At 39.3% G+C, this 27,137-nt stretch overlaps 3 protein-coding genes across 3 annotated transcripts in view; 2 read left to right on the top strand and 1 right to left on the bottom strand.

Annotated features, from left to right (window-relative positions):
* Nucleotides 1-4,151, bottom strand: part of LOC129748619 (astacin-like metalloendopeptidase) — a 33,196-nt gene extending 29,045 nt beyond the window's left edge. Inside the window, exon 1 of the mRNA XM_055743282.1 lies at nt 3,914-4,151. Coding sequence (XP_055599257.1) covers nt 3,914-4,112 — 199 coding nt within the window. The 5' untranslated portion in view covers nt 4,113-4,151. The remainder of the gene's footprint in view (nt 1-3,913) is intronic.
* Nucleotides 4,152-8,288: 4,137 nt separating this feature from the next.
* Nucleotides 8,289-9,532, top strand: LOC129743180 (trypsin 3A1-like). Its single transcript, XM_055735153.1, has 3 exons — nt 8,289-8,869; nt 8,927-9,173; nt 9,239-9,532. Exons 1-3 carry the CDS (start codon nt 8,598-8,600, stop codon nt 9,530-9,532), a joined length of 813 nt encoding a protein of 270 aa, XP_055591128.1. The 5' UTR covers nt 8,289-8,597.
* Nucleotides 9,533-16,767: 7,235 nt separating this feature from the next.
* On the top strand, nt 16,768-17,780 carry LOC129748293 (seminal metalloprotease 1-like). The gene is made up of 3 exons (XM_055742833.1): nt 16,768-16,839; nt 16,898-17,144; nt 17,203-17,780. The coding sequence occupies exons 1-3, from the start codon at nt 16,837-16,839 to the stop codon at nt 17,751-17,753; spliced, it is 801 nt and encodes a 266-aa protein (XP_055598808.1). The 5' UTR covers nt 16,768-16,836; the 3' UTR covers nt 17,754-17,780.
* Nucleotides 17,781-27,137: the final 9,357 nt, after the last annotated feature.

Below are 27,137 nucleotides of genomic sequence, written 5' to 3'. Positions count from 1 at the left end.
AAAAAAAACGTTTTCATGAAATGTTTATGAATATGATTCTTGTCAGATAAATTTTTTTTACCAAATCCTTATTATAAATGTGATAAAAGTTTCATACGATGCCCCTAAATCCAAGGAGGTATAAGTACAAAAATTATCGATTGAAAAAAAAATCAGATTAGAGATTAAATGTTCAAAACACAGAATCAGCTATCATTGAAAAAGTCAGATAAGGAATCCAAATGAGTTTAGTACCTCAAAAAAGATCCTGAGTTCAAAATTCAGAAAAAAAACATGAAACTGAACCTCAGTAACTGAAGAAACAATACAAGACTTGAAAATCTCAATAAATTGAATCTGGAAAAAAATAAGATTAAAAAAATGAAATATTCATGTTAAGAGAATCACTCAATGATATTTGCAACTTAACTATGAGATCATTTTCATAATAATTCGAGAATGATCATTTGGAAAATGCTGTGCTGACTTTAGGATATTGACGTCAGTAGATGATAAAATTTTGATTAAATCAGTTGAAAATGTTTCATTGCAAATTTCAAGTCCAAACCGAAATAGCGATAGACAGTCAATAAAGAAAATCGGTACTGTTGATTGTTTCAATTTAGACAACTACAGTTTTTTTAAGAATTTATTTTCAAAAACAGGGAGAGAAAAGGGTTGAGAATTTATAAACCAACGGAAATTTCAATAATAATGATCGAAAATTGAAAAGTTATAATAATATTTCACCCGGTATTCACCCGGATACTGCGCGGGTAAGATTCTGAAATGCTCATCATAAAGTTTCTCTAATCTCTCTTCGCACAGTAAGACAGTTTTGGCGAAATTAGCTGCTAGTTTAGTGCAGTAAGCATTACTTGGAAAGTTAAAATAATAATAAACTTTATCATTGTGCAAGACGTTTGTATGCAATGAAAATGAGGAGATGTTTTTTTTTAATTTTTCCTGTTCTGTACAGAATATTCCGACTGACATGTTTCGTTAGAGAAAATAAAAATTTGAGGTGTTTTACCTCATATTCTTCTTAATTTTTGTTACGAATTCGGTTCACAATTTAATTTTTTAAATTCAATACCGAGATATGATATTCTTAGCTCGCAAAATGCAGGAGAACTTCTTCACTGCTAACTCTAGGGGGCCCCTCAATTTATTCAAGAGAAAAACTATTCTAGATATTATTTCCCGGGGGCCCTTTTAGTAGACATACAGTAGTTTTTCGATTTTATCACGGTCAAAAAAAATTTCACCGTGAATATGGCGAAACCGTGAATTTGGCGAAACTAAAAATTGAAGTAGAAAAAAGTATTTTTAATGTCTTTAATCAATAGTTTTTAATGTTTTCAGTAGTGGAAACGTTTTGTATCAATAAATTTTTATCATAAGGCATAATTTTTAAAAGATTACTAAACAAAAAGGATCGTTTTCAGTTCAAATTATTCTTCTCTAAAGCAAATTTTTAGGTTTTTTCTTGAAATAAAACCATATTGCATATCCATTTGATAGTCTACATCTAATTAAAGTGAATTATTTTGTTTTGATGGAAATTTAACAGTCGTTATCTCTTATTTCGATTTTGAAAAAAAGTTCAAAGAAATTAGCAACAAAAAATTTTTTTCTGCTTATTTCAAATTTCAATATTTTAATCCCAACACCTTAGATGGACTAAAAAGTATATTCATTCGAAAAATATTTTAAAATTTGCTCAACTTAGACTTTTACAGTGTGTTTCTCGGAATTTGCTTTATGGGCAGATAATCTTTTGACTTTATATGTAGAAAAACAGAAATCTTAGTCATATTTTCAGACAAAGCTAGCAGAATTGTCATTCCGATTGTCTAGTTTTTTCATAGATTTGTAGAAATTGAAGTAGTATGATTAAAAAAATGTTAAAACTTTTTTTTTCCCGCGGGGGCCCCCTGAGCCGGGGGGCCCGGGGCAATTGCTCCTTTTGCCCCCCCCCCCACTTAATCCGGCCTTGAACATATTGTAACACAATTTGAAGGACCCGAATGTCAAAAACGGTCTATAATAAAAAAAAACAAAAAAAAAATTATCAAAATTGTCAAAATTGTCAAACTTGTCAAAATTGTCAAAATTGTCAAAACTGTCAAAATTGTCAAAACTGTCAAAATTGTCAAAACTGTCAAAATTGTCAAAATTGTCAAAATTGTCAAAACTGTCAAAATTGTCAAAACTGTCAAAATTGTCAAAACTGTCAAAACTGTCAAACTTGTCAAAATTGTCAAAATTGTCAAAATTGTCAAAATTGTCAAAATTGTCAAAATTGTCAAAATTGTCAAAATTGTCAAAATTGTCAAAATTGTCAAAATTGTCAAAATTGTCAAAATTGTCAAAATTGTCAAAATTGTCAAAATTGTCAAAATTGTCAAAATTGTCAAAATTGTCAAAATTGTCAAATTTTTCAAAATTTTCAAAATTGTCAAAATTGTTAAAATTGTCAAAATTGTCAAAATTGTCAAAGTTGTAAAAATTGTCAAAATTGTCCGGCTCTGTTTGCGTTACGGCGAAAATATGAAAAGAGGCGGACTTGTTACAAGGAAGAAGGAAGGGAGGAACACCTCGTTCTGAAATAAACTGTATCCTTTTATGGCGAGCATGATAATAATAAATTTATTCCTTTTTATGTGCGGCAGCTCCCATTCGAAGCGAGGGAGGGAGGAAGGAAGAAGAAGTAGTAACCATAACGTATAGAGAGCCGGGAATCTTCACCGGGTTTTATGCTCGCTGTGGATTTAGTCGACGATGATAAGGTTGAAATGGGATTGGGAAGGGCTTTGAGGGAGGGGGGGACTTTGCAGAGCATCAAGGGAAGCGTCATCGTCGTTCGTTCCTAACAAAACAGTGACAAATATCACGCAATCGAACCAGATTACCGTTATGATCAGTTTTTGGTCTGGTAAAAATGTTCAAAAGTTTTTTAAAATTTAAAAATTCCTCCTGACTCATTTCGTATAAGGTACACCGGGGTAAGTGGGGACGCGGGGTAAGTGGGGACGCGGGGTAAGTGGGGATGGTGGCTATTAAAACAATACTGTGAACTATTTTTTCAAACTTTTAATGCAGAATGTTAAATTTACTTGTAATCTATCCAATAACTGTAAAAGAGATACGGTTCCGACAGTTGCGGATGTTTTCGGTGACTTTTTGTAAATTTTCTATTTTTAACTACGATGTGGAGTTGACGTGCATCCTTTTCAATAGCCAATTTCTCGTAAACTAGCTGGCTCTTGACGAAAAGCTCTACATTGAAACAATCCTTACATTCGGAATACCCAGTTAGGAGAAGAAACGACGATTAAAAATTGCGAAAAAAGGGTTATTTGCAAAAATCTAAAATTGTGTCTCCAAACCCTACCTGGGGTAAGTGGGGACGGCTTAATACATACTTGATGTTTACACATTTTTTCAATTTTCTCACCTTCATTCAATACAATTTAGCTTTATTTAGCATTCAGATCATGAAAAGTTGGGAAAAGTACTTGTTTTTCTTAAAATAAGTTTATATTTTCGATAATATCGGATTACACACAATAATCTTTGAAAGATGCCTTATTAATAGTACCATGATTTTTTTTTAAATTTCGGACGGTTCGAGCAATAAAGTAACGTATTAAACCAAAAAACACAAATTTGTTGAAAATTTCCTGAGGAATCAAAGGGAAAATCTACCGTCCCCACTTACCCCATAAAGCGGGGTAAGTGAAGACACCAGCCGTCCATAACAATTTACGTGATAACTTTTTTCGCTTTGCGTCTATCAAGCTCATCTCTTCAGCATTTGTGAACAACATGTTCTGCATGCCATTGAACGCAATTTTATCAAAATTGACCCACTGCTGATTTTTTAATGATTTTTGAAAGTTTAACTATATGAAAAACCGTCCCCACTTACCCCGGTGTACCTTACATGAAATGGGACGTGTGGGAGTTCGGAGTTCCGCATCCAGGAATCGCCCGATGGTCCACAGCTGGCTTCCCATGCTCACCTGACACAAACACAAGTGTTCTTCTTTACGGTCCACTGTACAATGACGCGCGATGCGTTTGATGCTTTCAACGGCACCTATAGTTGGCTGTGAGTGAGATAGCATGTATAGTGGCTGCGTCCTCTAAATTATACCAGATATATATGCAAACAATCTTGTATACAAATCCTATATCGCACAGGACGTTTTTATGAATTGAGGCTATAAATACAGCCCAGCCTCGAGGAGTTTCAATAGAGCCCTTATGGTTTTTTTTAGCCCTTTCTATGGCGGCATGGGCGCTATCCACTTCCATACACAGTAAATGAAAATTACCGAGTTCGGTAATTTTTTTACCGAAATCCTAACATGTGTAAATCGTTAAACTGTTCGGTAATTTTTCCGGTAAAAAATAAACGAACATCGGTAAATCGACTCTTCATTTACCGATGTTCGTTTATTTTTTACCGAAAAAATTACCGAACAGTTTAACGATTTACACATGTTAGGATTTCGGTAAAAAAATTACCGAACTCGGTAATTTTCGTTTACTGTGTATGACTGTGCCCAGAAGTCAAAAATTTATGACTAACTTCTAAGTTTCTTTTTTCTGAGCAACATTTGAAAATAAAATTGGTGAACATGCAACAAATAATAAAATTCAAATTCTGGCCAAAACATCTATCAGAATAGTATACGGCGTACTTGATATTTACATCAAGGCCTAGTAAATCCTTCCAAAGACAAGACCCTATTTCCTGACACCCTCTTTTTGCCTTTGATTCGTCCCACAGGTAACAATCAACCGTGTTGCCTTTGGAGGTAGTCGCAAAAATAGTAGAATTAAGCGTATATAGTTGCCTGGCATAATAGGCCATCCCACAAGTCAAATGTGGTGTTGGTAAACATTTTTGCAAGTCGAAACAAGCTGTCCTTGTTTCCGGATCAATTTTTGATTTTCGCATGTCTATTTTTTTCGCAGAATATGCAGCTGCTGCTCGAGTATGATGACGATCTCTGGCTTCAATAACCTTTTCTTTTTCTTCTTCTGTTTCTGATTATTTAAGACGCATAGCATATTTATCACATTCGTTACAGGTATCCAGTTTGGTTTTGCGAAAACTGAGGCGCATCGTCCTGAATATTTTTCTGTACGTATTGTAGTGAGTTGGCCTGAGACCATCCGTAACGCACTTTGATTTGTACAGACGGAACATTTTCGCGATATTGAGATCGCTGCTCAAATACTTTTTCTGGCTTTTCTCTCTAGAATAACGTGATGAATATGCCGGAAATGAATTGATATGCGCTTTGATGTAATTGAGGTGATCTTCTGAAATGATTAGACGTGAAGTAAATTCACTTCTAAGATCATCAACAGCTAAACCGAGGCCAGTAATTAGTTTAGTAGCAATAGTCCTTGTTTTCTTATCGGTGATGTCCAAGGTTGCCATAAACATTTCCTTACAGACTCGTATCCTACCATCACGTCCGGGTAAATAATAAGTTCGAGTAAAGGATCTTCTAGAATTAAGCACCTGAAAAAATATCATTAAATTAATATTAGATAATTTAGTGTATATTTATTTGAAGAGATTGTCTGGGTGTTGTCTCAGAGTAAATTGCAAATAGTTTTAAAAAAAATATCACTTGTAAATAGTTTAATCTAACTATCTCGAACTTAAAAAGAAGAAATACGACTATTGCATTCGTAGTCTAGTCATTAGCAAAGGAATGAGGTGAATGCATTATTAAACTTTGAAGAGCTTAGTTAATTTTTAATTATTATTAGTGAGTACATACCGTTGGTTTTGCTGTTGTTTTCACCGCCATGTGGTTACTAATGAATTGCTGCTGTCCGGATTCCTTCAATTTTAAAAATAAATTGAGAAGCCTTTGACGTATATGCTCAGGGTATTTTTTGAAGCATTTTAAATGGAAACAGTTGCAAGCCTTTTTTAAACTTCTGGCAGGTACAGAAGTACCATCCTTTCGGGTGTATGCTTCTCCTCTTACTTTGGCTAATCTGTTGTCTTCTTTCGTCTGCTTTTTAGATTTAACGATGTCTTCCGTGTTCAACTCCTTGAATCCCAAATCACCGGGAGCTTCATTTGCACTGCTGGCTTCTGAAGTGTAAAAAAAGTTGTATTTAGCATTCCATGTGACTTCACTTCGAAAATTTGTCCTTTTTCAACACAGATAATATTTGCAAGATAATTCTCATTTATTATTCAACCATCATTCAAACTTACCATGTTCAATCAATTTGTGTCCTTTGTTGTCAAATATTGTTTGATTGATATACTTTTCAAAGTACTCATTCAAAACAAAATCGTTCATTTCGACTGCATCCCCCAGAACAATCTCCTCCGTTTCATCGTCCACATCACCTTGGTCATCATCTGACAAAATGACGCTCTTTTGATCTTCTTTCGTGACCTCCGGATTATTAAAAGATCGTATTGCCACTGTTTTCTCTAATGTGTTTTGGCCAGGTGTACCAGCTCGACCAAAAGATGTCCGTTCAAAATTGCTCAAATTTGTAAAGAACGAGTCAGCATTTGGCAGAATGCAACTGGAATTGCCCCTTTCTGAGAGTGTTTGTTCCAGTTGTTCTATATCTGCCCTGGGATTACCGAATACTGGAGTTTTATTTAATGAAGGGTTTGTTCTAAGGTCTAGAGCAGATGAATTATGAATCCTTTGCTTTTTGGGGGTAGATGCCGAAATATCAGCAAAAGATAACTCATTCGTTTCGGACGGAATACATTCCGTTCGTGATGTTTCCTCAAAAGGATTTACTGATTGATTATCGTCCAATGAAACAGTTTCCGAGCTAGACAACACAAGTGCTGCTGCATCTAAAAGTTATGTGATATTTTGAAAATTAAATCATTTATTGAAATATGTTACTATATTTACCCAACAATAGTTGAAAGTTCGTGAATTCCATGGTAAAAACCAAAATTTTCGTGAAAATGCCTTTAAAATCGTACGCTTTGAAAATTCAAACAAGTTTCGCCGTTTTTCAAAACACAACAATAGTTTCGCCCGGCGTAACTCGAAAAGTGGTAGTAAAATCTCAAAAGGTAGTTTCGCCTTTTTAACATATAATTTGTATAGGCTAGTTTTTTTTTTATCTTTACCAAATTTATTTTTAGAATATTAATAGTATTACCGTCTATTGAAATCAATAGATAACTCGATTTGTTTACATTTGGAAGTTTCGTCCTTATGAAATGTTACGCAAGAGTTATGAATTTCTCTTTCAGATCCGGCCTTGTATGGCCGGCATGTTCTGGCTGTAGAAAAAGCTGATGGAATTGCTCCCCCCGCAGCACTTAAATTGAATAAACAACTACCAATCATGTCCGAGGATTGATAAAAAAAAATCATTTAAATTCCAAATCATGTTGCTTTTATATCCAATTTATTGAAAATAAGTTTAACTATTACCTCCCGTTTACCAAAATTGAACTGTTTTGCCATTTACACAAATTTTCCCGTTTTAAACGCTTTTTGCATAATGTGTGAAACGCACACATTTCGTTTCCTTTAGCGGTATTTCCCATTAATGTGCAGCAGTATTTGATTTAATGTGTTGGTCTACTTATTTCTATGATGTGTGAAATTTGACACACTAACGTGTGAAATGATTTGTCAGTGAAAAAGACACGAATGCCATAATGCTGGTAAAGTGTCAAAAATAAAACCTAAAAAAAAATGTCAGTGAACAGTCATTCTTCCGTACCCGATCTACTTTTCGTCCTTTTCGTCGGTCACCATGCTGAAAAGTAAACAAAAAAATGACTGATGGAATGAATGTGTTTATTATTTTTTCACAATGCCGCTTCTTCTATTTTTCATAAGAACTTTGTATGAAAGTTGAAAGAATTTCATAAGACTTTTATGAGAAATTATTCTGGGCGCAAAAAAGCTGTTAATAAGACATGTCTTATGACATTTATAATAAAATTTCCTCTGAGTGTTTAATTTTGTTCCATTTGATGACAGAATGAGTGTGTAGTAAATCACAACGGATCAAAACTGACGCAAAAACGCACAGTCTTCTAAATCGTTTAGCTTAAATAATTGAAGGGTGATATAAAATGGGGTTGAAGATTTCCTTTATTTAAAAAAACGAAAAATCCCAAAAAAACCATCGGAAAAAGTTCAAAACCCCTAACTATGCTATATTTTATATTCTTTCCTTATTCACAAATCACTAAATATGCACAATGCCATCAGCAGGAACCTTGTTATGACCTTAACCCTACCTCTCAAAAGAGTTTCTCGAAGAAACTGACGGATAAGTCATAACTATGCTAACCTTTATTTGAATTCGTTTATCAGCATGTTCGAAACAGAGCACTATTTTTATCAGAACGATAACGAAAACCAGGTCAATGTCTCGGCGCCCACTGCATTTGGCTGTACCGTTTTAGGGAAAGATGCGTTTCAACCCATGATAATTATCATAGATCGTCAGATAACGTACGACTTGGTCACGTGTTCCGTAACGTATATAACGGTAATCTTCCCAAGGGCTCAACTCCATTGTTGTTTTTGTTATCATCCGAGGAATATCTGAAGGTGCGCATTTTGTTCAAAATGCTCTCTACCATAGGTTTGCTTCTGGTTGCTTTCGCTGGCTTCAGTCTTGCAGATGTCAATGTCAGCTATGAGGGAGCGTCGACCGAGGTCAGTCCACCACTGACAACTGCTAGTCAACCACGAATCATTGGAGGACATCCGGTGACCATCGGCGAAGTTCCCTACCAGGTGGCTGTTCTCATCAAGTACCGGGCTCTGTTGCGGTTAACATGTGGAGGCTCCATTCTGAGCACACAGATCATCCTAACGGCCGCACATTGTGTCAATAAGTAGGAATCAAAATCGGAAATTGTGAAGGCAAAATTAAACATAAATCTTCATTCCAGTGGAGGACAATTCTACATTCGAGCTGGGACGGAAAATTCCGGATACGGTGGTCAATTGGTAAAAGTAGCTTCGTACCAGGTGCATCCGTACTACGACGAAGATGTGTTCGACTACGATTCAGCAATCCTTAAGCTGGTTAAGAGTTTAGTTTTCAACCCCAGTGTGAGCCCGATTAAATTGGCAACCACGGAAAGTCAATATACTCCCGGGATTCTAGGGAAAATCAGTGGCTGGGGATCTACCGAGGTAGAACATAATCAACTAGATTTTTTTTTCGAAAACCGTCAACATTTTCTGTTTTCGTTTCGCAGAAAGAAGGCCCGCTATCCAAGAAGCTGCAACTGGTGGAGGTACCGATAGTTGAGCAGCCGACCTGCGAGGTGCTGTACGAATGGATCAATCCAGTTTCGAAGCAGATGTTCTGTGCCGGGTTTGTTGGCGAGGGTGGTCGAGATTCCTGCCAGGGAGACTCCGGGGGACCCTTTGTCGTGGCCGGCGCCTTGGTAGGAATCGTATCATGGGGCAACGAGTGTGCCGATCCCATCTTTCCCGGTGTCTACGCCAAGGTGCTGCCCATGCGTGAATGGATCGATGGCTTTTTGTGATGGTAATAAAGATCTTTGAAACAATTTGCCAAGTTCTCCAGCAGTGTTACGACTCCCCCAACTCTTGCCTCGGGCGACTTTTCGAAAATCAACACTACAAGCAAACGCTAGATAATTAAGTTTCGAGCTTTGCTCGCTCACTTTATTCCCCTACCTCAATTGTACAAAAAGGCACTTGTCGACTGATCCGCAATACAATATAGAGTGGCACAAACTCTCCTACCTGATTAACTGGTTAATCGCCGCGATGAGTTGTTTGTTGTTTCCATTGACTTTTTTCGGTGAAAATTAAAACGAAATTACTTGCCAGTTGGTCCAAACGTTTCAAGCTATTTCGAGTAGCTCGATGAAAACAACGAATACTCTCCTAGCGGAGTCACACTGCGTTGAAGGATGGTATGCGGCACGTCGATAACTTCGTGGTGGTAAGTCACGGCACCCTCGAGTAGGAGTCAGCGGGCCGTCCACGTTTTGGGTGGGAGCTGTGCTCGGCGTTCAAGTGAGCTGCCTCGGGAACCGGTACCGTAACTCAAGGGTAAATTACAAAGTCCTGGTGATAGAGGGAACAAAATGGCGGCAAGGCGTTAGGTCGGGCACATGAATGGTGTTCCGGACCTTGGGTTACCTGTTAGATCCCTTCCACAAACAAACGAGCCTGTTGCACACTTTCCCGTAGTTGACCGTAGTTAACGTCGGGCTTTTTTCACGGGTTTAGCACTGTTTCTGCAATGCGGAACGAATCGTACTCGGACGTTTTGGCTTGCCGTAGTTGTTACCGTACACACGTACTGGTAGCAATCGTTATGAATTCTAAGAACCCATCCCATGTATATATTAAATTATTTCAAATCAAAATTGAAAATTTTCTAAGGCTCTTTTCTTGACAAATAAGGCACTTTGTAAATAGTTGTTTGTTGTCTGGTAGGAAGCTTAATTGATCATGTCCGTTGTCCATCCCACGATCGTGCGCTCAAAATGAAGATGACGTGACATGACAGCTGAAGATCCGGAGAAGAAGGTGAAGAAGAAAAAGTTGCGAAGAGGAGATCCGGTGAGGCATTCAAAGTTTGGCTACGATCGAGGACGGTGCGTTGGCGTCCAAGGTCTAAGGTGCAAGTTCGGTGACCGCATGGTAAAAAAACCGTTGTGTTAATGGAAACATCGTTGACCGAAATCCATCAGGGGAACCGTTTTTGGGAAGGGTCGCCAATTGTCCCGACATATCGGCTCCCGGCCAAGTGGCCCAGAAAGACGGCCTTGTCAAGCTGCGAACCAGCCAAATCCAAACCACGCACCGTCCTGCAGATCCAAGCGGCACGCCGTCCGTAACCATACGGCAAGCCGTCCAAACAGACCGAGCGGCACGCCATACGGCAAGCCGTCTACTCAAAACGAGCAGTACGCTGTCTAACCGAACCAGATAGCACGCCGTCCAGCCAGATCGAACAGCCACGTGGTCCCGATAATCCGAGCGACTCTCCGTCCAGCCGAACCCGGCGATACGTCGTCAAGCCGAACCAGGCGGCGCACCGTTTGGTCCTACTATCCGGAAACGTCGACAAACCGAACCGGGGAGCTCTCTATCCAGCAGAACCGAGCAGACGCCGTCGAGCCGAACCAGGCGGCCCGCTGCTTCACTTCATGCAGTCACGCCATCAACCAAGCCATCCGGGTACACTGTCCAAACAAGCCGGGGGGTCCACCCACCAACCAAGGTAATAAACACCTTCCTTTTTTTATTACGTGGCCTTCGGCTTTGGCTTTCGACCAAGCCCAGACCCAGCAACATTACCTCAAACCCATGGAGCCCATAACTCAACTTGCCCGGAAGATCATCTGCAGAAGATCGGCCGCACCGTAATCCCTTTTCCCTTTATGTTTATAACCTATATAAAATAATGTAAAATTTAACATCAATCAATTTGTAACAATCGTTACAAATTTACTTCTTTCGAGCCGATATACATCGAAAGGTTGTGGGGGGAGGGATTTTCTTGGGCGCGGTCCCTCTGACCTTTTGTTGAGCCATCCCTTAGCAGCGCCGACCCTGAGTGTCCGAGCCGCCTGAGCTAGTTGATCGTTACATAGTACGCACTCAGAGATACAACTTAAAAATGACCATTTTGTTTAAGGTCGATGGCGTTCCGTTACCCAGCCGTTAGCCCTTCTTGTCCCTCTGTACCTTTCTCTGGCTTCCCCTCAGCAACTCAGCCTTCATGATCTCGGCACATTTCGGCTTGCGGCACAAAGCCTTTGCGAGATGCGTTGAGTTTCTGATAGAACTTTCGTGTTTCTTGGGAACGATGCAGCTGCTCCAGCTCCTCGAGTCCCTCCTCCTCCAGACGGCGCTTTTTATCCTGGAAAATTCGGACTCGTTGCCTCTTCCGCTGTCAGCGATTTTCCACATTTCGACGGGTGCTTCTATACACTACTGACGCCTGCTCGGCTTTCTCTTCGTCCATCACCCTCCTGCACTCCTCGTCGAACCAGTCGTTCCGTCGAGTTCGTTCCACATGCCCGATGGTATCCCAACAGTCCTCGAGAGGGGCTTCGCAGATCGTGGCCTAGAGGGTAGCATCCTTGTCTTCAAAGCCAAAGGTCATGAGATCGAATCCCGATTGTGAAATAACCTGGCACACACAGTATGATGAAGGTCCTACCTGGATGGGATCCTACCTCGCCGTCTGCCGGCAGCGCTGCTACGAACGATTGCGAGTAGTCCACCGCGTCCTCAGGTTGCTTCAGTCGTGCGATATTTAACCGAGGCGGGTGTCGGTTTCATATGATGTTCACTACGGAGAGTTTTGGGCGCATCTTCACCATCACCACTCACCAGAAAAAGATCAGAATCGATGTTGGCGCTTCGATCTGACGTCGGTGATGTCTAAAAAGGTCCGGCTGTCTTTCAAAATGTGGTCGCTCTGTGTTTGCGTTTGGTACGGTGATCTCCAGGTGTACTTGTGTGGGAGACGGTGTTTGGCGAAATCTAATAGTTTGAGGTCGTTTTCGTTGGTCAGCTGGTGCGCACTGAACCTTCCAATTGTCGGTTCCTCCTCTTGGACTACCTGAGCTTTAAAATTCCCGATGACGATCTTGATACCATGTTATGGGCAACGGTCGTATTCACGTTCCAGCTGCGCGTAGAATTCATCTCTATCGTCAACGGTACTTCCGAGGTGATGGCAGTGTATGTTGATGATGCTAATGTTGAAGAACTGGCCTTTGATTCTCAATCGGCACATTCGTGGGTCGATCTATAAAAGCTGTCCCAAGCTCGTGTGTTGCCGCAACTCTGGTAGATGGCACGACCATCAGGGTACGTAGGTACCGTAGAGCCCGAGTTGGGTACCCAATCTCCGCTAAGGTAGCTACCACTACGAGAAGCTAGAAAATCCGCTTTGATTAATTTTTTTTTAATGACAACCACTAAACACCGCTCTTTTTAATGATAACCACTAAACACCGCTAAAGGCATTTAGATTCACTTGCTTAGCTTATACACGGCTTTCTCTGCATTTGAATGTCTGAGTGCTGATTGGCATTTGTAAACGTTTTATACGGCTTGTAAGCACTGAAATGCTGTTATTTGTCCTTTATTTGGCTTATAACAGTGCTTATTGGTTTGCTGGGTACGCTCCTACCATGTTGGGCAGCAGTGGCTGCGGAGCTGGCTGAATCAGACATCCTTCCGTAAAAGAGTTAGGAATATTGTCCTTGCGGATCGCAGGGTGACAAGAGAAATATGAGGTTCCAAATTGTTAACACACCTTTATTCGCATGAAATTGGGAGCGTTTTAAATTCTTGCAGTTTAAATTTCTTAGGTTGGGATATATTTTAGGTTACTTCAAATATCTTACGTTTAGTCTGATATCCTCGTTCTTTGTTAAAATTCTAATATTTGCAACCGCTAGCCACCTATTTGCCCAAAATTTAACATTATTCTAGTTTAGGTTAAGTTCAATTGGTTTATGTTTGATTCCTCTGCTCTGCCCAGTATAAGTTGTAATTTAGTATTTCCTAACCGCGGAATCCCATAAGGTGTAGATTTAATATGTTCATGAACTGTCAGTTGATATATGCGTGTTCAATGCCGTTTTAAGTCTCGAAGGTCAGTTCAGAACACCCCCATCATGTTTGTAAAATGCCCATATTCCATAAAAACAGGTCAAATGGAGTAAATTTATGATTTCTAACACTAAAACTTAGAATCTAAGCTAAGGTTGCCAGATTGCCCGGTTTTATCCAGATTTGCCCGGATATTTGATACAAAATTTGGGAAAAGTTCGGTCGGCCCGGTTGCCCAGATTTCATTGAAAATGCCCAGATTTTTCCCGGATTCATTCCCAAATCAAACAAAAAAAAACAAATTCTGTTGTTAATTTTTTTTTTTAGTTCATGAATATATTATAAAAATAATGGTTTTCGGAGGGCTAAAATACGAATAAAAATCTACTAATCAGTTTTGATGAAATTCATTAACAGATTTTGCCAGGATTTTAGATAAAAAAAAACCGGATTTATCCGGCCTGGAGACGTGCTGGATCTGGTAACCTTAATCTAAGCTCCAATTAACATTTTAAGAGAGAACTGAAGATCATAAAACAGATTTGATAAAGTTTTTCTTAAGAACTAACTGACTTCATAATAAGGCAACCCTAACTTTAGTTTATTCCATGCAATTATAAAAGACATAGATTTAAATAAAATAACAGCAAATATAGTAAAATCAATATACCTCACTCTTCAAAATCCAAGGCGACACATCAAGCACGCCATCCTATGGAGAAAGTTCTAACTACCATGTATAAACATCGACGATCTGAACTACTTTTGGCAGATTTTTGACTTGTAGGTGGCGCTGTTACTGCTAGAGGTGGTGATGGCGGTACGATCAGTGGCTTTAGTAAGAACTTTCGTCAGTAGGTGGTGCTGACATGCATGTCCTTGATGAGATGTATGGATAAGGCTGAGAGTGAGGTATATTTATTTTAATATATTTGATAATAGCTTTGTCGTATGAAAGTTATCAGTTTCTAGCATTTCAATTAAATTATACGAAAATATTGCCAGAGAAACATACATTTTGCTTAAAACATAAATAGGCGCTTTTAGCCCGCACGGTTTTCAGCTCGGCAATTTAGACAACAGTTATAATAAAATTATTTTCTCGAAAACTAAAGGAGATTTCATCATAAAAATTACTCCAATGCCACAATGGGGGAAAAAGTGTATAAACCGCGGAGAAATTCAATATCCTCCCTCCTACATGAAACAAACCCATGAAAAAGTACTTTCGTTTAGTGAAAATATCCAGAGAATCGATTTGACGTAGTTTTAGAGGCCGTCCGAGCTTACGAGCAGAGTTATAGTGCCTTTTTACCCCTCAATTTCCCTATATTTTGTGAACAATCCAAGCCCGAACATGATTTTTCTGAAAAGGTAGAAAAATGTAGGGTAAAACAGCCATATCTCTATTGTCCGAAGCGTGCGGTGGCTCAAACATCTTCAATTGGATTCCTCGGAAAAAAAAATCACACACGATGCGTACCACTTGGTTCAAAATTTTCAAGTCCGAACATGCTTTTTTTCTAAAATAATGAAAAATGAAAAACAGCCATAACTCCATTTTCCGAAACGTGCGGTGGCTCAAACAGCTTTCATTGGATTTCTCGAAAAAAGTCGCATAAGATAAGTCTTACTTATTTGGTTCAAAATTTTCAAGTCCGAACATTATTTTTCTGAACTATTTGAAAAATGTAAGGGAATTGAGGGTAAAACAGTCATAACTCCTGTTTCCAATGCGTGCGGTGACTCAAATAGGCTTCGCTGGTTTCCTCAGAAAAAATCACACAAGATGTGTCTCATTTGGTTAAAAAAAATCAGTCCGAACATGCTTTTTCTGAACTTTTTGAAAAATGTAGCGAAGTTGAGGTTAAAACAGCCATAACTCCAGTTTCCAATCCGTGCGGTGGCTTAAATAGGCTTCGTTGGATTCCTCGGAAAAAATCACACAAGATACGTTCCATTTGGTTCGAAATTTGAAAGTCCGAACATGCGTTTTCTTAACTATTTAAAAAATGTAAGAGAATTGAGGGTGAAAAAGCCATAACTCCATTTTCTGAAGGGTACGGTGACTCAAACAGCCTCCATTCAATTCCTTGAAAAAAAAAACCACATAAGATACGTCTCAAAATTTGGAAGTCTGAACATGCTTTTTTCTGAAAATTATAGGGGAACTGTAGGTAAAACAGCCATAACTCCATTTTTCTAAGCGCGCGGTGGCTCAAACAATCTTCATTCGATTCTTCAGAAAAAAAAATAACACAAGATGGGTTTATTTTTGTTCTTAAAATAGTTTTTCCCTGGTTTGTTTACAAAATATAGGGGAATTAGGGGTTAAAAAGCCACTATAACTCCGTTCGTAAGCTCGTAGGGTCTCTGAAACTACGTCCAATCGATTCTCTGGATATTTTTACTAACGGAAAGTATTTTTTCATAGATTTGTTTCGTGTAGGAGGAAGATATTGAATTTCTTCGCAGTTTAAACACCTTTTCCCCCATTGTGGCAATGTATAGAAAACAGATGCCTGCTCATAGTTTTTGAACACATATTCGATTGGGTATTCGAAAAAATCAGTTTTCTGCTAAGTAGGCGCATATAGCCTGCTTCTCCCCTAAAACGAATCACTGATTTTTATATAAATGCGTTTAAAATAGAACTGTTGTATGTTGTTTTTTTTCTTCTGTATTATTTGAAATTTGTTTAAATCTTTTTAGACAATATTTGAGACCATGAAAGCTTTCATTATGTGATTGTAAAAAATAAGTTCTTATTAGTTTCACTCAATGCCCGAGACTTACTTTTTTGCGAAGCTGTTCCCATACTTTGATAGGCTCAGAAAACTTCAAGTACTAATTAGCAAGATAGTAAATCGAAAGGAAAACATGAAAAACACATGCCGATATTTAAGTTACAGGTAATGTTTAAAAACAGCAGTAACTTAAACATAATTTTATTCTAAGTTCGTATTAATGAGAAAAACACACTTCAGTTAGACGACGTAAATATTTTCTCAACTTCAATCGAATCACTCCAAACTAGCTGTGTGGGTGCACTTGAGCACGTGTCCGAAATCTATCGGGTAAAATCCGTTCTCGAGTGGGGTTTATCGATACTTCTAGCGTCACTACAGATTCTTTACTAAACGGTAAACCTAAACTATAAATGATGGGACTTTACATCGGTAAGCTGCCAATTCCTCGACAGCCGTTTTCCGGATAACGTCAGGCAGACCAGTTTGAAATGGTAAGATTTATTTCTTTTTTATTTTTTATTTCGAAAAAGGTAATCGATTCCCTTTCAGAACAAATCTTTTGCGATCTTGTTGGTCTGCGGTTGGTGTTTGGTGGGACCGGGGGCTCTGGCAGTCCCGGTCCAACCGGAAACCGACCCCGAGTTGTCCAGTGGAAACTTCGAGGGAGATTTGGTGCTCACCGCGTTCCAAAAGTTGGCCATCGTCCGCGGATCCCAGCAGCGAAACGGTCTCCTGGACGTGAACTACCGCTGGCCCAACAAAACCGTGTACTACAAGATCGACACCACTAATTTCAGTAAGTATTATTTTAATTGGTTTCCAAGACATGCATTTTTAATGCGGTATCTCTTTAGCTCAGGTACACGTTCAGGAAATTAAGACGGCCATGGGGATCATTGGTCGATCGTCCTGCTTGAATTTCACCGAGGCTGACGAGAACGCCACGGCCTACATTCAAGTGGTTGGAGATGACATCGGATGTTTCTCGTCGGTTGGCTACATGGGCCGGGTCCAATATCTGAATCTAGCTCCCGCCGCTGTGGACACAGGGTGCTTCCGTACGGGAACGATCATGCATGAGTTCCTCCATGCGCTTGGATTCTATCACATGCAGAGTGCCAGCGATCGGGATGAATTTGTCACAATTGTTTGGGACAAAATTGAAGCAGGAAAGGAGAACAATTTCGAAAAACATGGCGCCGATAAAGTCAGTCATTTTAATTCCACCTACGACTATGACAGTGTTATGCATTATTCTGCAACGGCCTTCAGTATCGATGGGAACAAAACGATCGTACCGAAAGAGGAAGGGGCGGAAATTGGCCAGCGATCCCGATTGAGTCCAAGTGATATTGCCAAGTTGAAGAAAATGTACCAGTGTGATGAAGAGGAAGATGAGGAATAAAACGGAATAAACTTTTTGGCAGCGGAACTAATGTTTGTGACTTCTTTTATGATTCGAACACTATGGGTATAGTTGTGATAACGCTGATAACTTTTGGATCTTGTAGAAATTTAGCGCTAAGCTGGTCGAACGACTGGCATATAGTCAGATCTATTTCCGGTGTCGATAGGAAACTTCGAAAAAGAAAGTCATTCGAATCGGTAGTTAAAACACTGATGAACTTATGTAACTCTCTAAGCAAATGAATGAAAATTTGATCACCCTGAGCTCTGGGCGAAATCTAGCTTATTATTCCTAAACCATTGGAACCTGTATGAGCATAGTCTACTTTAGCTCCACAACAGCGTAAACAAAGCTCTGTGGTCCAAGTTTGGTGCATAAGAGATCTGTCGAATTCAAATTCTAAACAAAAGATATACTTAGGTTAAAACTGCAGTAAATCCGTGCACCCTGTAACCGGTTGGTTACAAATCGTTTGATTTTTGTTTTCATTTTTGTAGTATTGTATATTTAGCTCTAGAAAATTCATGTTCCTTGTCGAGTCTCACAACAAGATAGCACCACAGTAGGCTACATTTTACTGCTGGCTGCTGTCAATTCACAGAGGAGGAAAAGGAGGAAATAAAAAGAGAACATGGAAGGCGATAAGGAAGCTTGCTTCAGGAAAATTCGCTCTCTTCTGAATCAGGCGTCCGTGTGTGAAGTCGTGTCCTGTATAGTGTTTGTGAACGTCCACGGAATTCACCCGAATACCGGTGTGTCTTCGGCACGGGTCGGCCCGCAGACCCTTTGTGGTCTCGCGCCTAAAACGTAAAGGATCATCATCTTCGTCCTCGGGTTCTGCGGATCCCTAATTATTAAGGAGGACTTCCCTTCTCGGCCTGTCCGGATACGGGGCACTCTCGTGGGCAGGCCGATTAATAGCCAACGAAGGAAGACGCCTGCAACGACCGAGTCCAGCAACGCCCGCTGGCGCCGACGGTTTCGGCACCCCGTCGATACGCCCTTAAATCGACGGTCCTCCTGCTTCCGGAACTGGAATTCCGGAACCGCGACGTCGCTACACAGCAGCAGCAGCACATCACGGTTAGTGAGCCAAATACACGCTACACAAGACACAGAACATTGTTTTATACACACAGACAACACGCCACATAAAAACTTCAATAAAACCACAATCAACATGAAATTTCCGATTTCTGTATTTTATCCGTAAAGTCCTTGGTTACCCAGTAGCCAGCCGGCCCTGAGGTTCCGTACTTTTAGAGTACCTTGCCTTGGCTGGTCTAGCCGCTGCTTTTCTATCCGTAACAACCCATAGTGGATAACATACATACATACCTCCCGAAACAGTCGCGCCGTCCAACATCGAGGCTCGCTGCCAAAGTTTACTTTAGTCGTCCGTACCCTGCCATCAAAGTCATCCCGGCCCTGTTTTTGCGGAAATGGGTGGGATCTTTCGCAGGCAAGTTTAAAAATGTAACGGGTTCAACTATTCCTTTCCCTGATGCACTTTCGGATTTCAGCGAATGTTCATCGTCGTATCACGATTCCAGTAATTTTCATGAGAATGAAAGCACCAGCCCTACCTGCTCCGAACCTTTACCGGGATGCACCTGCGGAAGTCATAAGGAAGACCCTTACCCACCCAAAACAGTCGTGCCGTCCATCATCAACAGCCGCTTTCCACACTCATTTTGCTCTAGCCTTCAGAGTCTTTCCGATCCTGTCTTTGTGGATCGGGAAGGAGTCTTCCGAATCCCACTCGCAGGCAAGTATCCAAACTATCATCCCAATGACCTGCCTCAAGTATTTCCGGTTTCCAGCATGCATACCACGGACGACTTTGCCAATCCAACAACTACTTCTTCGTGCTCAACATCAGCGGGGTGCCTGCAGCCGAGTATTATGGGAGTCCCTGGGCCCTCCACCGCAGTCGAGCTTGTACCCGGTCTTTTTAAGAATCACGCATCTGGTTCCAGCCATCAAAGTCGCCCCGCTCCTGCGTGTAGACCTGGTCTAGGGATCCCAAGCTCCTTTATCAGATGAGTTTGATGGCTGTAGAGCGACGGTTTCCCCTGATGATTTCTCTTCTTGCAGCGCCCACGTGGAACAATTCAAGTCCATCACTCGCATCAGAGAATCCAGCGCCGAAAGAGACACCTATACCAGAACCTCGACGCAGCCTAACGGTTGTACTACCATTGTCGGACTCACATCAATTGCTCCTCTTGAATACACAGAACGCACCGTGCATCTGGCTTCCACCATTTCCCGGCGTCAATTGACAATCTACTACCAGAACGTCCGAGGTATGAGAATGAAAACCAACGACTTCTATCTCAGCGCGGCTGCTTGCGATTACGACATTATCGTTCTAACGGAAACTTGGCTACGCCTTGACGTTCTTAATTCTGAGCTCACTTCGCACTATTCAGTATTTCGTAACGTTCAAACTAGTTCCTTTCTTCGGGGTGGAGGTGTACTAATTGCTGTTAAGTCGTCTTTGCATTGTTCATCGGTCACGCTGAGTGATTCCTGCCCCTTGGAACAAGTGACTGTCACTTTGAAACTGCCTGAGTCCACGATTTATCTTTGTGGTATCTACATACGGCCATCTTCTCCTGCTGAGGTTTACTCGTTGCACGCTTCGGCTGTTCAGGAGATTTGCAACCTTTCTTTTGAAAAAGACACAATCGTTGTTCTGGGGGACTATAATCTACCGGGACTTGTTTGGGTTTATGCCGAGGAATTAAACTGTTATATACCCACCAATGCATCGACCAAAGCAGAGTCAACATTCACCGAAACGATGTTGGTTACTGGACTTAGTCAGGTTAATTCTCTACGGAACGCAAATGACCATATTCTTGATCTCGCTTTCGTTAGTGATACTTGTGACGTTGAAGTGATTGAACCCCCTTCAAGTCTTTTGAGACCAGATGCACACCACAATCCTTTCGTGCTCTGTGTTACTATTAATAATAACTGTGACGCACACTCTCCAACAAACTACGGTGAATTTTAGCTCGACTTTGCAAGTGTGACTATACTGTTGACTCAAAGTCTGTCTTCGATCAACTTGCTTGAGTTACTCGGTGACAAATCAACGGATGACGCAACGGTGCTGTTTTACGAAAAGCTTTTCGATGTCAGGACAGGACAGGAGCGGATCATCCCACGTAAGCGGAGACGTCTCAACACAACCAAACTTCCGTGGTGGTCTTCTGAACTTCGGCATCTTCGAAATATTGTACGAAAGCGTTTTCTACGTTCCAAGTCCCAACAGGATAAAGAAAATCTAAAACAACTCGAAACTCGATACAACGATTGCCAAGCCGCATAATTTCGTAGCTACATCGACCGAATGAAATTAAACCTGAAGGACAACCCATCTATACCTGAGCAAATGAAGTACCGCGAATTGTCCGCAGATTCTACTAAGGAATCGGCCAATCTGTTTGCCGACTTCTTCAGCAGCGTGAACAATCCCAATTCACCTGAGCTTTCTGATGCGAGTAGACAGGGTATTTCTCTGCATGACATTACACTACCATCTTTCAATTTACGCAACGTGATGTCCTAGCTGAGCTGGAAAAGCTGAACGTCAAAAAAGGTCATGGAACTGCCTATCTGTCTGCTTTTCAATCGTTCTCTTCACGAACGGAAGTTTCCTGCGGTATGGAAGACCGCCTTGATAACTCTGATACATAAATCCGGTTGTCGTAATTCCGTGGAAAATTGCCGAGGAATTTCAATCCTGTGTTGCAAAGCCATATAGTTCACTCGGTGCTCTATAACGCCACTCGTCACTTGATCTCTGACTATCAACACGGATTCGTTAAGAAGCGATCCACAGTGTCAAACCTAATGTGTTACACCAACTTCCTATCAACCGAAATCGAGAAGCCTCGACAAGTGGATGCAGTCTACTTTGACTTCAGTAAGGCTTTTGGTAAAGTTCCTCATCGACTTGCCATTGAAAAGCTGGTTCACATGGGTCTTCCTCCTTGGATGACCGAATGGCTTCAATCGTATTTGACCGATCTAAGAGCGTCTGTCAAGATCAATACATCACGTCCGCGTATTTTTGGTTTGACTTCAGGTGTCCCACAAGGCAGTATTCTAGGCCCTTTGATATTTGTTCTTTTTGTTAACGACCTGACTTTCCGTCTGAAATCCTGTATGCTGCTGTATGCTGATGATTTTCGGTTCTAGATTGCCAAGCTCTTCAATCTGACATCGACGAGCTTCTCCTGTGGTGCTCCGAAAATGAGATGCAGTTGAACATAAAAAATACAAGTCCATAACTTTTAGTCGCCGTCAGCTCAACGTCTGCTTCGAGTATTGTATCAACGGTACCAGAATCGATCAAGTCAGCTCCGTGAACGATGTTTCAATGTTGTGACCAATTTGTTTGATTCTACTGTGTCCAAAACGATGTTTAAACATAGGATTAAGAACCTTAGATATTAAGATGAGTCTGTAGAACATTTTCGTGAAAATTCGTTCATTGGCTTATTCACAAAAAGGTTTATTAATAACTTTTCGGATTATTTTGAATTCGCTAGGGTCTGATACGAGTTTAATTTGACTAAAAATTGAATGCAGTTTCTAATTCGATCTCCGTTTTTTTGTGTACTATACACAGATTAACCTTAAACGATCTGTTACGTCCGTGGTACGGGGAAGTTTTCCTACGGCGACTAGTAAGCATTCATCAAAACTTTTAATGCTTTGCAAAGACCCATGGGGATTTTTTGAATTATCGTACGGGCTTCTGCTAGGGTTCTTTTTTTTCCCATAATTTCAAAATTGTATAATTTGTTTTTCGCAAATTGAAAAAACAAGTCGCCAAAAAGTGCATAATTTGAAATTTAGGGTAAAATCTGAAGAACCCTCAGGTCAAACTAGGACAAAATAGGACTAGGATAGGATAGGACAAAAACATCATCATGTGCGCTATATTCGAGAAAATTTTCGTTCTTAACACTTTGGAAAATCATCGGTGCATTATTAAAACCGAACGGCATTAGCAAAAAATCGTATTTTGCTTTAATCACAGAAAATTAGCTCTTAGCTACTAAATCGGTTAATTAAGCATCGCAATGGGCTCAGACAATAACTGTATGAGTGTAAAAAATGAGAGTAAAAAATGAGTATGTTCTCTTTCATAAGGTCTTTAAATGTGTGAATTTGTATTGAAAATTAACAAACTTCAGAATTTTTATCTTGAGTTATAAAAATAACCCATCTTTCATTATTTCACAACCCAAATATTTGAACTTAATAATGCCGAAATATAATATTTTTTTGGTTTACATCAATACGAGGTATTACAGTTTAGAAAGTTTTTGCTAAAAAAATCTTTATAGCTAACGAACGCCTCCAGATACAAGTTTGCGCTCTGAGAAAAAATGTGCGAATTTCAATTTCAAACAAATGACTAGAAGACATTTTTATTTTATGAAACATTTACAAAAGTTAGAGACAGTTTGGCTCTACCTGTTCACTGGAAAGAGTTTTTACGTGTAAATCATGCGAAAATGACAGACCCTAGTATTTGATTTAAGAATAATAAAGCGCATGGTTTGATGAATACAGCATTTGTCTATCTCTTATTGTATCTTTGTAATTTCGTCACGATAAAGTTGCGTCCTGGACCACTGTGATGCTAATGAGTTGGCGGGAAAAATGCTGGTAAAATTCAAATGGCGTTCAAATGAGGTACGACCATGCGGGGAAACAATATTTTTTTTTTTAATTTTTGGCTGAGCTCTTTTTCCTGCCATGTTATTGAATTTGTCTTTTGTTGTTATTCGCTTATGCATATTAAGGGGATCACTCGGATTAAATTTGCTACATGAATTTTTTTGTTAATTTAACGGCTTCGCGGTTCACGTTAAATCTTTGGAAAAAAGCTCCATTTGAATGAAATTTCAAGCAAATCGGTGCCCTAAATTTGCATTTATTTAGCATCAATCAATGCAAATTTGCTTTGGCCTAATTCCACCGTACACAGCAAGAAAATTTCGTATAATTTTAGATTGAAAACGATGCACGAAAACGGAACACCGTTTATGATCTAAAATTACATCATCTTTACATCGAGGCGTGTAAATTTAGACCAAAAACGATGCACGAAAAGAGAACAGCATATTGTCGTGTAAAAATACACAGCCTTGTAAAATTTTAGGTTTTTTTTCGGAATTTTATAAATTTTTATGAAATATTGGGATATTATGAATCGTTTGAGTAGAAAAATACACTATAGTTTACTGTTATTAAACATTTATTTATTAAAAAAAACATAAACAGTAAAGAAAAAAAAAGTACACCCACCATCAAGAGCACTGCCAGGTTGGGGCACTGTTGAATACAAAGATGTCCAATATTAAATCAATCAGATATAATTTTACACTGCTTGTGATATAAATTTCATTGGCCACTTTATTTTTGAATCATGGAATCTAAAATTATACCAAAACAATTTATTTTTATTCGCTTTTTGAGAAAAGACTAAAATTACATCAAAACGAGTGGAAAATTACATCTTTTTATGATTATACTTGTGAAAAAATAGATCACTCGTGTTTTAGATTCCGTATATTTTTAGAAATTTTTTGCTGTGTAGTGCTTACATAGTGCTAAAAAGCATTTGTTGATCTGATTAAGAGCTATGTTGTCAAAAGCATTGTGCAAAGCTGATAAAATGCTCGTTGCATTTTAAAAGAGTGGTATAATTCTATAATGATGCAGCATGGCACTCGAAGGGTTGCTACAGTTGCGTTCAAAAAAGAATGAAAGCGCGTGAAGCTGCGCACCCACTTCCATCTTTGACAAGCTGCCATTTCCCTCTCGGTTGATATTTTGTAATGAAAATTTCACACAATCTAGATCAACTATCCAACTAACACTCTACAAAATTTGAAGTCTTTACAATGACGGGAAACAAAGATACAGCAATTCCCGTAAAAAAGGTAAATTTGGAGTTACTTCACTAAATTTGCTGTATCTTTGACAATTTTCATTGAAAAATCTTGAAATTTGGTCCAAAGATGTAAAAATGTTTGATCTAATACCAAGTCAAGTTTCGTCAAAATCGATGAACGGGATCAAAAATGGTGCCGGGTTGAAAATAAGGTTCATTATCGCCCAGCAGACGATTTCATTCTTTTTTGGACGGATGTTTGTATGGAAAACATCGTAATCCATGTATTCTTGGTATTTTCGTTCACAAAACCAGAATTTATCACAAAGAATGTTGTAAATTGATAAAAACTTCATTCGTACTTTATTTCGGAAAAGAAAATGTTTCAACAGAGTTCTGAATAAGAAGAACAGAGTTTCAGAAATGACCTGCTAATTATACCGGTAATCAAATTAGATCCACAACTAAAGCGAATATTCTATTCGCTCTTGTGTTTCAATACCAGCTCTGTTGGAACAATTTCTATTTCTAAACAAAGCAATAATGAAGTTCCTATCAATTTACAACATTCTTTGTGATAAATTTTGGTTTTGTGAAATAAAATACCAAGAATACATGGATTACGATGTTTTCCATACTAACAACCGTCCAAAAAAGAATGAAATCGTCTGCTGGGCGATAATGAACCTTATTTTCAACCCGGCACTATTTGTGATCCCGTTCATCGATTCTGACGAAACTTGGCCTGGTATTAGATCAAGCATTTTTACATCTTTGGACCAAATTTCAAGATTTTTCAATGAAAATTGTCAAAGATACAGCAAATTTAGTGAAGTAACTCCAAATTTACCTTTTTTACGGGAATTGCTGTATCTTTGTTTCCCGTCATTGTAAAGACTTCAAATTTTGTAGAGTGTTAGTTGGATAGTTGAACTAGATTGTGTGAAATTTTCATTAAAAATTATCAACCGAGAGAGAAATGGCAGCTTGTCAAAGTTAGAAGTGGGTGCGCAGCTTCACGCGATTTCATTCTTTTTTGAACGCAACTGTATGTATGTTTGAAGGAACTTCACCATGAGTGCACGGATTCACCGCAGTTTCGCAAACGCATGCGCTAACTTGTATCCTGTAGATTATAAGTTCAGCAAATCTTCAATGCAAATCACCGCATATCCGACACCATGGCTTCGTATGAACTGTTGTGGTGTGGATGTAGGATGTGTGAATGTATGTATTGTATGGATGAACAAGTCAATCACTTACGCAACTGTTTTCAAATTAATAACATAAACATGTTGTTATTGATCTACGACAGGTATTACGCATACGTTTAGATTCATGGATTCATCATGGAAAAATCCAAATAACCTCCCACGGGAGCACTACGACGCAAAACGGGAAAATAATGCTACCTTCACATATGTATATACTGACGACAGCACTTCGGTATTAAAAATGATCTGACACAGTTCTTCGTTCGAAACACCAAATCGATTCAAACAAATATCATGAATCACGATTTCACTTTCCTAACATGACAATAGATTTATTAAGGAAGCACACCAATCTGATCTTTTCAGAGAAAAACCCTTTTTTTCCTTAAAATTTTCACCTTTTAGACCACCGTTTTTTTGGGAACCAGAAGCATTTTCCAAACGCACAATAACTAAACTAATTCGAATAATGTTTAAGAAAAACTCCATTAAATCGATCAACCTTGAAAGACAAACCTCACCATCCTGAATGAAAACCCAACTTGACCGACCAGAACGAGTGAAAAAAAACCAACCCACACAAGTGGCTACACCACGAGAGAGCCAGACAGAATCTCAAACACGTCCACTCGCCACGAATGCCGAACCCGAACTCAATAGCACTCGAAGGGCTGTTATAATGCAAAATTGCACTTGATGTGCTGATATAGTGTAATTTAGCACTTGAATGCCGGTATAAAGCTTTAAAAATGCAAAGCTTTAATGCTTATGGTGGTTACTTAATTCACCACTCGTATTACACCACATCTCTATTCTTCGTGAATTCTCATCCTTTATTATTTACTAGCTGATCCCATACGAACTCCGTTTCGCTTTCAAGTTGGAATATGTTATGAACAGCTTGCATGAAAGTCAATTGCCAAGCATTTTCCAGATGCACTTTTGAATTCATTGTTAAGTAATAATTGAAAAAATATTGTGTTTGTCGTCTGCTACGAAATTTGAAATCAGGAATCAATTGACCGTGCCAAAAAAAACCCGTGTATAAATTTCGACTCACCCCTTTCGGTGGCTTCTTATACATTATTTGATATCTGAACTCTATTGCCCTTCCCTCAAAACTCCCGTGTGCCAATTTTCAAAGCAATCCGTTGCATAATAACGTCAATATTGCTAAAACCAGTGATCAATTAATCTATATGGACGACCCCTTTCGTCGATCCCTGGCAAAATATTTGA

The sequence above is a fragment of the Uranotaenia lowii genome, chromosome 2 (genome assembly GCF_029784155.1).
Source record: "Uranotaenia lowii strain MFRU-FL chromosome 2, ASM2978415v1, whole genome shotgun sequence".
Classification (NCBI taxonomy): domain Eukaryota; kingdom Metazoa; phylum Arthropoda; class Insecta; order Diptera; family Culicidae; genus Uranotaenia; species Uranotaenia lowii.
This window is presented reverse-complemented; position numbering and strand designations above follow the sequence as displayed.

Bases quoted from the DNA above. Each gene is read 5' to 3' on its own strand.
- LOC129748293 (XM_055742833.1), top strand. The intron at 17,145-17,202 runs GTAAGTATTATT...GTATCTCTTTAG, and splicing joins GATCGACACCACTAATTTCA to CTCAGGTACACGTTCAGGAA.
- LOC129743180 (XM_055735153.1), top strand. From the start codon at position 8,598: ATGCTCTCTACCATAGGTTTGCTTCTGGTTGCTTTCGCTGGCTTCAGT. The intron at 8,870-8,926 runs GTAGGAATCAAA...TCTTCATTCCAG, and splicing joins GCCGCACATTGTGTCAATAA to TGGAGGACAATTCTACATTC. The intron at 9,174-9,238 runs GTAGAACATAAT...TTCGTTTCGCAG, and splicing joins GTGGCTGGGGATCTACCGAG to AAAGAAGGCCCGCTATCCAA.